Source organism: Cottoperca gobio, chromosome 17, assembly GCF_900634415.1.
Source record: "Cottoperca gobio chromosome 17, fCotGob3.1, whole genome shotgun sequence".
Classification (NCBI taxonomy): Eukaryota; Metazoa; Chordata; class Actinopteri; order Perciformes; family Bovichtidae; genus Cottoperca; species Cottoperca gobio.
Window position 1 is genome coordinate 5253307 of NC_041371.1, and position 13489 is coordinate 5266795.

At 42.8% G+C, this 13489-nt stretch overlaps 1 protein-coding gene across 4 annotated transcripts in view; it reads left to right on the plus strand.

Annotated features, from left to right (window-relative positions):
• mtcl1 (microtubule crosslinking factor 1) overlaps positions 1-13489 on the plus strand; it is a 56806-nt gene that overhangs the window by 25049 nt on the left and 18268 nt on the right. For all 4 annotated transcript variants that reach the window (XR_003833860.1, XM_029453224.1, XM_029453225.1 and 1 more), the window contains exons 4-7: positions 2271-2330; positions 2741-4123; positions 10599-10700; positions 11354-11578. Coding sequence is in view for 3 of the 4 variants with exons in the window: in XM_029453224.1 (XP_029309084.1) it covers positions 2271-2330; positions 2741-4123; positions 10599-10700; positions 11354-11578 (1770 nt within the window). In the remaining variant the exon portion in view is untranslated. The remainder of the gene's footprint in view (positions 1-2270; positions 2331-2740; positions 4124-10598; positions 10701-11353; positions 11579-13489) is intronic.

Consider the following 13489-nt stretch of genomic DNA (forward strand, 5'->3'; position numbering starts at 1 on the left):
CGAAACTCTTTAATGTGTCTGGATAATTCTGTGTTTTGTTCAGTAACACGTAGATGAAAGACAAATTAGAAAGCATTGATCATGAAACACACCTTAGCAGAGAGCTGAGGTCTTTTGAGCCGGAAATGTCACCGAACTGGATGAAATAGGATCCACAAATCTCGTTCTGTAACCAAGACTGCCCACAGTTTGGGTTTGTTTATGTTTTGGTGCTGTTTCTAAGAGGGCGTTCCCTTCCTGTCGCAGAGCCAGCGACTGAGTCGAGGTCCGTTCCCGCTCGGGGCAAAACAGGTTCACCCTCACACTTTCCATCTGTCTGGCCATGAATGATTCACACTGTCCTACTGCTCTATTTTGGCCGGCAACAGAGCTCGTACAGTGAAGAGTCTGCCTTATACAAAGTTTAAATAAGAGAGAAGCAGAAGAAGATCACTGTATCCTCAGACAGCAGCCGCTTAAAGACGGTGCATAATATTCTGTTCACTGGGAGGAAATTCACTTATATTCAGAATTCAGGTTAACAATCGGTTCTTTTCCTGTTGACAAAAGGAAGGAAATGAAAGTATATACTTTAAATAAGATATAAAACACTGTCAATATTCTCCGATTTACTCCAAGTGAGAATTTTGTGCCGAAACGATTAAACGGCACAAGAAATTAGATTGATCGTTAGTTTTTTTAAGTCATTTATCAAACAAAAATGCTTAAATTTAAAGCTTTTTGCTCCCCAAAAATACATGTAATGTGTATTTTCTAGTGGACCTGCATGATTTAAGATTTAAGATTTATATGTGATTGAATATCGCGATTAAGATAAATAAACACATATTAAAGTGTACTCAGTTCTTCCTTTCTGCTGCTTTCACTATATAGCTAAAATACTTCTTTGTTGAATTAAAAAAAAGCGAGGAAATTATTTCCAATTCTCTTTTCTTCAACAAATTGAAAATGCAATTATCTCCAATAAAAAGTTATTATGGTTCCATTTTGATTTGCAGTTTTCCCTCAATCTCTCGCACGAGTTGACTTTGTGACGATGATAAAACGATATGTGTAGCTCTAATTTTAAGACTGTTGCTCAGACATTTGAAGACGTCATCTTAGGTTCTGTAGACAAGACGATAAATCAAAAAGATTATATCAAAAATAATCATTTGCTGCAGCCTTCGTAAAACGATCCCCTGTTGGACTCCTGAAGTAGAAGTGCATTGAAACATGGCTGCCACCCTGAGATCGGAAACATCATATTAATAATCAAGTTATGCTTCCTAGAAAGGAGTCCGGCTTAACTGATCATCACAACCTTTAAATAACTCTGCCAGGCAGCAATCTGTTCCTGCACTCTGCGTTTATAGCGGGGGATTGCTTCCTCTGCCTCTCTCTCTCCGCCTCTCATCATCTCCTTCCCTTTCTCTCTTCTTATCTCTGTCGATGGTGATAGAAAGTGCACAGACTTGATAAAAATGAATGATTTTATTAGTCGCTAAGACTAAGCTGGTGTGCAGAGGACCCTGTTTTATCCGGGCTTTGCGTGCGATGCCTACAGTAGTATTAGCTACAGGGCAGATTTCACCAGTGGACAGGCAGATGCTTTCCCTCCCGAGCGTTGTAGGAAGCGCCATGTGTTACTGAATCTGAGCCGGGATAAGACGTCGATCATACTGAGCTCAGAATGGGATCTAAAGCAGCCTGGTGCATCGTGCATAACAAAAAGACACGACAGAACATCCTCATCATCTGTATTTTGAAGTATTTCTGAACTTAATACTGACATGCTGACCAGATGTTGGTCTCTGATGCAGGCGACTAACATTACTGCGTGCACGAATCAGACAGTAATTATGTCATGTGATCGTCAGTCTGCATTAGAGTAAATACCTCCTTATTAGACTTGGCTTTGACCCCGTGATGGAAATGTTATGTAAGATATCCAAAGAGATTAATGTTCTTGTGGACTTTTGCAGAGTCTGCTTCACATTAGGGGAGTTGACGTAGATGTTAGCACACAAACTGTTCCACTGCTGCCTTCAATCAATACTTTGATTGTCAGTTAGTGCGCATGTCTGTACAAACATCCTGATGTATGGAAATATCAATAGCGTCTTAAAACTGCAGAAATCTGCACTTTTTTGCCTGTTTTATTGATTTTATCAGTTGGTTTCTGTAATTCTCTGATTCACTTTTGCAGCAACACTTAGTGTTGTAAGAACATTTTAATAACGGCGTACATGATTCCATGTTTTACATCCATCTTCCTTCTTCTTTTACAGACTGGACTGAGGAGACGAGGGAGCAGGGAAGCATTTAAAGACAAGAAATCCACGAGTCAGGTAAAAAGAAATCACAGAATATTAGCACAGATATTAAACGATAAGCTTGTTCAGCCTGTGTAGCCAAACATCCACTATTTATATATGTTATTCTTTTGTGTCATAAAGCTCAATTGTTGACCAAAAACTATTAAAAACATCAATGTGCCACGGTGTTGCTCTGGGTTACATGTCCATGTCAAATGTCAAAATAATCATTTACGTCACGCAAATCCCGATAGCGGAAATAATTGTGTTTAAAATTGGTCTTAAATCTAAGTTGCCTCACGCTGCAGTAACCCTGTGTAGATACTCACTGGAGCAGAACATGTGGAATAATCCACGACTGAAAATAGTCCCCCAACAAATGCACTCCTATTTGAAGAAATAATGAATTAATTGCACTATTCTCATCCCTATCTCCCTTCTAGGAGGACAGTGCAGACCTCAGGTGCCAGCTCCAGTTTTCCAAAGAGGAGTCCGGCCTGATGAGAAAAAAGATGGCGAAGCTGGGCCGGGAGAAGGACGAACTGGAGCAGGAGCTGCAGAAGTACAAGTCAGTTTACGGGGATGTGGACAGCCCCCTTGCCCTGGCCGAGTGCTCGGGTGGCGGTCCTCACACCACGCGAGAGGCTGAGCTGCGACTCCGGCTCAAGCTGGTGGAGGAGGAGGCTAACATCCTGGGCAGAAAGATCGTGGAGCTGGAAGTGGAGAACCGCAGCCTGCGGTCGGAAAACGAAGACATCCGCTGTCAGTATGAAAGAGACTGCTTTGGGCGGGAACCCTTCTCCAGCATGCCCTCGTCGCCTTACGGTGGCGATGCGCTGGATTCGGCAAGCGAGCTACGTCGGCATCTACAATTTGTGGAGGAGGAGGCCGAGCTGCTGCGTCGCTCCATCTCAGAGATTGAGGACCACAACAGGCAGCTGACATCTGAACTCAATCGCTTCAAGTTCGGCCCCAGCAGCAGCTCTGTTGGCGAGGAGGGTAGCGAGGGAGGATTATTTAAACCTGGTAATGGCGGGAATGGTAACGGCTCCAGCAGCGGGATTATGGTGGAGGAGCTTAAATCAGCCAGGATGCAAATCAACGAGCTGAGTGGAAAGGTGATGAAGCTGCAGTACGAGAACCGAGTCCTCATGTCCAACGTCCAGCGCTGCGACCTGGCTGCACACCTGGGCCTCCGCACCGGCAGCCCTCGAGACAGCGACGCAGAGAGTGATGCAGGCCGGCGAGAAGCCGCTGAGGAAGAGGAGGCAGGACGACTTCTCCTTCTCCACCCCAAGAGGGAGGGCCCTATTGGGGGCGAGAGTGACTCCGAAGACCTGTTTGAGAAGACGGCGACCACGTCAGGGTTCGGAAGCATCAAACCCTTGGATGGCAGTGAGCTCAGCGCCACTGAACGGGCCAACCGCAGGAGGGAAGAGCGGGAGTCTTTCTCCAACGTGAAACGCGAGGCGGAAAGGCTCGGGAAGACGGTGGACCGCCTGATCACGGACACCGACAGTCTGATCTTTGACGGCAGGCTGCTGGTGACGACAGGAGAGAGCCTGGAAGGCGGTGAGGTGTCTGGATCCAAACCAGACACACAAGTCCTGGACACCATCAACACTCGCATGAAGGCTTTCCGCACTGAGCTACACATCTTCACGGAGAAGCTGGACCATGTGGGGGAGGGGCTGAGAGACAGGACAGACGATCTGTCCCCCATGCCGAACCTCACAGAGTCCAGCAGCTTCCTGTCCACAGTCACCTCCATGTCCCGTGACTCTCCCATTGGCACCTTTGGAAGAGATCTGGTGACGGACTTCCAGGTAAGTTCAATGGATAGATTCTTGTGGCCTTTGCTACTGTTTTAAAGGTGACGTCTCTCAGTACTTCATTTAGTTGTTTATTTCTGTGGCTGCTTGGTTCGTTTGCAAAAAGAAAAATATATATAATAAGGGAGAAAGCCAGTTGACAAGATGTTCTTTTAAAATAAAGCACAAGAACATTAATTATTATCCAACCTTAAAATGATCCCACCTGGTTTTGGAAGATGATATCATGTTGCAAGAAAGAAAAGCTGAAGACAACATCACACAAGATGGCTTCAGTGCTTTGAAACAGCAGTGAACACATATGTTTAGTCTCCACAACCCTGTCAAGTAACAGATAGCCGTGAGAGAACCCACGGGCGTATTTGTAAATGTGAGAATTTATTTAGGTTTGATTTAAATGGCCCTAAATGTTCAGTCATTAGTCGGACATTTAGGGCAAAATAAACTAAGTCAGCACTGTGTGCGAAAACTCTAATTAAAGACAGTGGCAGCTCCGTACGTCTTTAGGAGAGCACATACTATCCACAGCCGTGCCTGTCAATGGGAATCTAATTAAGTTGTAGGCAAACGTAGCTTTTAGGATAGGTTCGGATTCTTTCAACTCTATCTTAGTACAAAATTCACATGCCCGTAGGTATGTTGAAAGAGTTATGGGTCTCAGTAAATATCCTTAGTGGCAGTAGTGCGACTTCCACTTTAAAAATGTATGAAGTGCGACGATTTTACACATCAAACTCCTTTTTCAGACCTTTGTAGCTTCTTGTCTCTGTTTAGTTCGAGGCTACAGTAGTCGTCTGAATCTCCGACCAAACAGTTTGAGGTTGAGTTGCATTATGGGTAATGTAGGCACCAAGGACCAGGAAGAAGAATGCATGTGCATATCTCTGGTTCTGCGGCATCGATTTATTTGAAACTGTTCATCGCAAGTCTGGCAATGCTACAGGAATACAAATACATTAGACCGTCACGAGACAGGTTAGATAGACTTGACAAATCCGAACCTATCATTTAAATAGGAAATACTGAGAGACTCTTGAGACCCCCAGACGTCCAGCGCTAGCACAGAGTGACATAGCAGGACCCTCCGCTCCGACACGAGCCACCCAGCTCCACCACACTGGCACCACCGCCACCCCTCCCCTGACCCACCATCGCTTCCTGCTGCTGCCACATTCACATCTGCATCTCCATGCACATCCTCATAGCCAGCAGCCCTGCCTGCCTCCTTCTCCCTGCACTCACTGTCTGCAGCTGCCCTGCTTCCAGTCAGCCAGGGGCAAAGGAGGGTGCTTGGTATGATTGGAGTAAGTACTAAAGGATGGCGGCTTCTTCCATTCGGCTCGATTCAAAGCTTTCTCCGGACATAGTAAACTGTTTGCATGACGCAGTTTAGTAAACACTTTCCTCTCTACAGCTTTGCTGCACCATGCTATCGTATGTGTGACTCATTACGACACATGAATGGTGTAGCTGTTATGATTGCACCACATATCACACCCACATACAGACACAAGTGGGATCGGTTACGAACCATAAAAATGTGTCTAAAAAAACCTTTATTGACTAAAACAATAAATAAACAAGTTGCATGGCGTTGTGTGAGCTGCCTCGCTGGCTGGCTTCCCTGCTTTCTGTTCTTGTGTTGTTGCAGCTTAGTGTACGTCAACATGTCAACATACTGTGTACTCTTCCAAAGCAGGTTCATTATCTCTGTGCTGCATGATCAGGCGGACATCTTGGGTGTGTTTTCTAATCGGCCAGACTCTCGTATGGAATATAACAAACAGCTCTTCAAACATTTCTCACTTCAAGAACCCAATCTGCTCCAGTAGAGATAAAAGAGTGGAGCTGCCTCCATACGCATTCTGTCCAATGACTTGTTTCTGCTTTGCTCCTCCGCCTGTAGGACTCGCTGGGTGGTTTAGTCAAAGCTAACCACTGTACTAACAACTCACACCTGGTCAATGCAATAAGACCTTCGTCCATTAAGAGTTGTTGAAGATGTTTGTAGAATCCTGGAGTTTTAAATGTCACTGCAGCAGCAAAGACTAATATATATAATCTATTAAAAAGAAATTAAGATATGTACAGAAGTGCATTCACTAGAGAAAGAAAAATGAGATGTTTTCTCACAATTATTACCTCAGAGTCCCATCGTTTTATTATATTTATCTCAAAATAACAAGAGATGAACGTCGTAATTACAAGATCTCATAATTATCTTGTGAATTGTTGGAAATGTTTTCTTAATTAATTAATAATTTCTTGTCTCTTTCTTGTACTTGTTAGATGTGGATGTTGAGAACTTAAACTCAGTTTAATGACAGTTCCCATCAAGTAAAATGTGGATCTTGTTAATTATGAGATCTTTACCAGATAATTATGAGATAAAAGTAGAAATCTTGTAATCCTTATATTCGCTTTGTAATTACCTTGTAAAATGTACATTTATTATGACTTTCAAACTAAACTCATCACATAATTACAGTGTGTGTAGTCTGATGGTGAAGAAACCAAAGAGTCGTGCACACTAATAACAAGATTATATTTCGCTATTATCTTATAAAGCGTTTCAAATATTCTTTGGGCCATTTATGACTTGTGTACTTATCGTAACACTTTTGCTAAATTTATTTGTATTAATTATATAATTTTATTATTTCATTAACATCATTTTGAGATTAAAAATAAAAGTCATAATTCTGAGATTATGTCTTTATTTCTATCCCTTAGTGAATGCTACACACTTCTGTACATACGTATTTGGCACGATAGCATAAAGTTCCTGCTAGCTAGTAAGAAAAGTCCTTTACAACTAGCATTAAAGCTCGACTGAATCCTCGAATGCCTCCGGTGTATTTTAAATGCTGTGATGTCTGAAAACAATGTGGCTGAAGATGCGACTTTCCTTAGCGGACGGCTTCTACAACACACACGGCTGTGCGCAGGCATGTGTTGGAAACCTTTAGCGTGCTAGCTCTCGCTCTGCAGTTTGCCGTGGTATTTCTCAGCTGTTGGTTTGGACTCATGTATCCCTCATTGCATGCGCTTCATAACAAGTGTTTTGCATTCTTTTCCCCCCCGATTCCCTCTCTTTGTTCCTCTTTGTGTTCCCGCCAGATGTTTCAGCCCATGATTTTGTTCATCCTCATTCTCGTTCTCTTCTCATCTCTCTCATACGGCGTCATCTTTAAGTTGGTCTTTCTCTTTGCGCTTTTCTTCGTACTCTAGTCCGTTTGTTCTTCTCCACACCATGTAGTCTGTTGTTAACCCCCCCCCCCCCCTCTGCTTATATTCTTTACCCATTTTCTGTTTTACTTTTGTTTGTTTTCCTCACCCACTTTCTTTCCTCGTCCCCTCACCCTGTTTGTTGTCTTCTGTCTGTTTTGTCCACAATCCACCTCAAACATCTCCCCCAACACCACCACCACTACCTGCACCCCTGTTTCCTGCACCTCTCACCCATCCCCCCTTCCACCCACCTTCCACCCCCCTCCCCCACCCTCCTTCCCTCCCCTTCCCCACCCCACGTCACTCACAGTCCGGTCAGAGGGATGAGCTGGAGTGGCGTCTAGGACAGGAGCGAGGCGTGGAGCCCCAGAGCCAGAGCCAGGGTGGGGGCCAGGCCCAGAGCAGGGGAGCCACGGGACTCACTAGGTACCACAGGCCCCTGGCTTTAAGAGCAGAGGTCAGTGCCTCCTCCCTCCTCCATCTCCCTTCCACCTGTGGGACTGAGTTGACACTGGCTCCACCGTGAGCCCCGTACACGGGCCTTCTGTCAACCTGGACTCTAATCTAATCATTTCAAATTGATTAAAAGACAAATCTGGTACATTCTTTCTTTCACCTGGTGAACTGTTTACAGCTCTGCAGGGCCACAAAAGCCATTTCTTCCCTTTATTACATTTTTATACAGCTAAATATATGAATGGAACTAAATTAAAGTCTTGCTTTTGCAAAAATCCATTTTGAAAGTTGTCACATAACGGTAACACCTAAAATGAAATGCAGTAAATGTAAGTTATTATACGCTTCTGGGGTTTATTTTTGGAGGGTCTGTTGGCCTGAGAAACAGCGCACCATGGTGAGAAGGACTTGCACTACAGTGATGCAATTGATAACATCTACAGGTACATGTCAATTCTTTGGAGACACAAAAACAAATATAGAAAATCTTTCATTACTTCACCAAAGTATGTCAATCTAATATACTTCCATGTATATACATTTCAAGTAAATTCTAAATATGATGTTCATGTCATAAGGAGCCTTCTCACATCTCAACACAAATACATGGAGTGTCTCTGAGCACAATCAAACATACATTTGGCTGATTTTGTGTTGGTTCTGATCAGAAGGCGGCTCAGTCCAGCATGTGACGCTCCAGCCACAGTCACTATATTAATGCTGAACACGACTTCACTTCACTCTACTTCCACAATAAACATCACCTCCTACAGCCACTGATCTTTATCTATTTATTCTTTTACTCTTTTGGTTTAACATTGTCTTATTTTTTTTATAAATTCACACCATATGGACCCTGGACATAAAGGGTTTTTATTGCACCAAATGTTTCGATTGTATGTTGTAAAAATATATCTGCTGGTAGACAGTTTGTTGCCCTTTAAAACAGAGTGAGACAGCAGCCGTGCACAACTACAGCGTACCGACATTGTTAGGCATATGTGTGCACTCAGTGTATCCCGGCTGAGTCTGCACTCTGTAGCGATGCCCTCTGGCACCGGTTCATCTCTACCGGCTACACCGTCATGACTCGACTCAGCAGATTAAACGTATGTTAAAGTGCAGTTTACGCAGAAGTGTCACAATGCAACTTAGAAACACACACACAATCGAAGAGACGAGCGGTAACGTTGCTGCAGCGCGCTCACATCTGTTGAATCCTGCAGTGACTCGGCTGTTTAATAAACCGGCTGTTTAATCGCATGCTTGTGTTCGTAGAGAAATTGCCGGCTGTGATGTAATGCAGAGCACTGGCAGCGATGATGTGACACATTACTAGTACAGTTACAGTTAGAGCACATTCGTTTTGGATTTCTTTGTGTCCCTGTGCTTTCTGAAGCAGTAATCTGCGAGGTGAAATGAATGAATGGGAAAGCGGCTTGAACATGGCGGGATTAACGCTGCACTTTAGGCCTGTGTGATTTGCATTTGACATTGGGCTGACAGGGAGGTGATGCAGGGTCAGCACACAGCTCAACTTACTGTTGGAGGGTACAGTAACCGCCCGGCCCGCACGCACGATAGAAGAAAGAAATCGCATTAAAAGAAACGCTGCAATATCCAAATTGTCAAAGTGTGCACTTTATTTTTTGAAGGACAGACAGGGATGTCTTGTAAACGAGTTTAAGAATCATTACATTCAAAACCATAAACATAAGCATCTCATTTCCCTACAAACATTGTTTCACCTGTAGCAAAAACAAAATCAAACCTCACATGCCATTGGGAGTGCTGTATCTGGCATATAGGATTTAATGATTCATTATATTTTTTGGCAATAACACGTGTCCAAGGCAACTAATAACATTTTAGCAACGTTTTATTTTGGTGATAGAAACCGAAGCTAACTCGTCAGATGTTTTGTGAGTGTCGTGCAGCTCTAGTAGAATACATTCACTGTCTTAATGTACATTTTAGCCATCACAGTTTCTAGTCACGATTCTATTACGCATAAATTAACTCTTTGATCATTCAAAAAAGTCGCCACTGAGTTAGAAATAGTTTTGGGGAAATACGCTTATTCACTTTCTTATCGAGCGTTAGATGAGAAGATCGACACCACTCACATTTTTCTATGGTGAATATGAAGTTACAGCCGGCAGTTGCTTAGCTTAGCTTAGCTTAGCTTAGCTTAGCATAAAGACTGGAAACAGCTAACCTGGTTCTGTGTAAAGCTAACAAATTCCAGCTAACAGCACATCTAAAGCGCTAATTAACACGTTATATCTTGTTTGTTTAAGCCGTACAAATATTAAAGTGAAAAAAAGGCAGGTATTTTTAACCTTTGGACAGAGCTAGCTGTTTCCCCCTTTATGCTAAGCTAAGCTAACCAGCTGCTGGCTCCAGCTTCATATTTAGTGCTATCGACCTTTTCATCTAACTTTCAGCATGAAAGTTAATAAGCATATTTCTGACTATTTCTTTAATGTATATACTTTCCTTTGAGGTTTGATTAAAAAGCTTTGAAGTTGCTGCATGAAAACATATTCAGTCCAGATTCAAATGTGCAGCATTAAATTATAATCACTCCCTGAGATGTTGCAGAAGAAGCAGTAATGGTGTTGGGTAATCGGACGTGATCATCTCATACACAAATCCTTGTGGTTTTATTTAACTATCAAATAAACTTTTCAGAGAGACAAACATAATGATAGTGAGGTGTCAATATGTGATGTAACTGATCCAAAGTGTCGGTAAAGTAACTGTGCTGTTGTGGGTTCAGCTCCGGGACACGCCGGCTTCTGACATCCAGTTTCGTCTGGATCATGAACGAAGGCTGAGAGCGGCGACGGAGGAGCGGGAGGCCGTCGTTTCTCTGCCTCAGGTACAGTAATGCCGTCAGTCACGCCAAATGAACGTGAGCGTAAGAACGCCGGCATCACACTTCACTTGTTTTGCTGTCGTTGCTGAAGTTTGAACATGATTTTAATTAAGCGTCACCACTGGAAAGTCGAGCAAGTCTTGCTTTTAATATCCATTTTGTTTTAGACTTAAATTGATGTTACGCTTACTTTTACGACATTGTCTGCTTGTCATTTTAAGCACAGAAAATCATACAGCATCATGTAGAGCTCAAAGTATTAGTCAATTAAGCAAAAATGGCCAAAATTGTCTGATTCTGGCTTCTTCATTTACATATTTTCCAAGTTATTCTGACATTTAACAGATAATCTTTGGGTTTTGTACGATTGGTTGGACAAAAATGTAATATCTGTCTTTTGTTTTTTGTTTTCTACAATTATTTGGACCAAAAAAATGATCAAGAAGTATATTTTTATTATTTAAATGTTGACTTTAACCTTCTCAAACAAGCAGACCTACAGAAACATTGCGTGAAGCCACATAAACACATTTACGGAGATCAATGACTTGATACTCAAATGTCACTTAATCACCTTTAAAAAAAAATATGACAGTTTTGAATCAAACCTTTTATTGACAATGTGAATCAAATCTTTCCCCTGATCCCGTCTGCAGCCGGAGGACGAGCGCCTGCGTCTGGAGGCCCAGCGCGGAGGTCTGGAGCTGCAGGGACTCCAGACTCACGACGTGCCCTGGCCTCAGGAGAGAGCCATGCTGCAACAAGAGGTCCGCCTCTTCAGACGCAACACCATCGTCTTCTACATGAAGCTCAGGTGGATCCTCACGCACTGGAGGCTCGGCTGCAAGGACGACGCCGAAGAGGAAGCCATGCACCCGGAGGTGAGTCAGATAAGCTGTCGGCACATTTACTTTTACTAATTGTTATTTCATATATACCTAGAGAGTTGGTTTAGTTAATACCAACAGGAGACGTTCTTCCCATGTTTTCTTAATGTGTGATATGTTGGATAGTAGATTAATTTACACGTTGTGATGGAGAGTGTGTTGAATGTTAGAATACAGTAATCCCGAGTACATGGGTGACAAAACACTCAAATGCTGCAAATACAGTACACGGTACAGATGTGAAGCTTATCCGGTTGTGGTTTGAGTCAAGTTGTGAAATAACTGAACCGCACTCGGCCCTGAACGTCCCACCAGGTGCGGCTGCAGGACTGATTGATAGTCTGGTTAATTGGTCATCCGGCTGATTGAGCGACTCCATTTGTTGTTCGGCTCGTTGGTTCAACGGTCGATTCTTCACTTTTCCTCGTTATCTTCTCGCGCTTCCGGTTGATTGAACCGGTGAGATTCACGTTTCGCTGGTTTCGCTTTGTCTCCCGGGGGCACGTTCACACGATAAGCAGTCGTAGCTCTGCACTGCACCTCCCCAGAGACCACAGAGCAGTCTGTCCGACACTGTGAGGAGCTGACTGAGATACACTGTCCACCCAGTTCCTCCCGTTTACACTAAACTCCTTTAGTGGCTGACGTAAGCATAAATAAATAAAATACTCCATTACTTAGTTTCATGACTCGTCAGTTTATCCGTGCAGCATCTTGTCGTGAAGCCTAATTTGCGGCTACAGATGGTGCAGGAGCCCACGTGCACCTTGCGGGATGTTTATCAGCCGCCCTTGAATTGACATTGAATCCCAACAGAAGATTTTCTCAAGTCAAGTTTATTTTTAAAGCCCTTAATCACCGCCACAGTTTCAAAGAGCTTCGCTGTGCTCACATTTAGAAATCAAATGATGCCTCTCAGTTTTTTTAGACTAGGTGAAAATAGATGACCCAGTTCCACAGTCTTTTCTTACGGACTCACACACACTTTGATGCTCCTGATTAGTCGGAAAGGTTTGCAGCTCTGTCCCGCTTTGTCGTGGACGTTGTAAACTTTCCTGCACACTTGCTGTAAAGTCTGCAATTCTGTTGACTTTCTTGGAAAAATTAACAAAAACTTTGAAATCATAAAAACACTTTGAAAAAAAAACTTCCTTCATTTAACCTTTATCTATAAAGGGTTGTCTAATAAGAGCAGCTCACTGTTCCTGCACAGATTTATGTGCACTGCAGCACAATTAAAGTAAAGAACCCAACTATTAGATGACTTTAAAACTTAAACACCTGCAAATAAAAGATAAGGCTGAAATGGTGAAATATTAAATGAAGAGCATTAAACCAGCATAAATATAATCGGAACTCAAAGTAAGTCAAACAACCGAGGAATTCAGGTAATGCAATTTTAACTTCCTGCTGCAGTTTATTCTATCGGAGTGGAGAAAAACATTTAAAGGCTTTTTTTTTTTTACTAGACTCTGTCCGGGGGACTTTCAGAATGAGACTCCTTAGTAAATCTATGAGTTTAACTTCACGGTAGAAGACATGCAAGATATATAGACTGTTCTCCTAGAAGGGCTTTTTAAATCTATACTAAGGAGTGCAGATCTCCTCTAAGGGCTTCTCAGTGTCTCTTTAAAAACAAAGAGAGAGCAACGTAACATTGTCTTACAGGGAACAAAGTGTCCAGTTACAAACAAATAAAGTTATTTTTGCATTAGTTGTTTGTTAAGTAGGTTTTCACATACAAGGAATTTGTTTTGGTGTATTTGTGCTTAGACAAGAAACATAAATATATGTCAAATCCAAAGAAACCTAAAGTGTGTGTGTGTGTGTGTGAGTGTACACATGTATGACTGTGAGTGTGAGTGTGTATGTGTCTTGTAATGGACTGGTTAAAGAGACTCATCC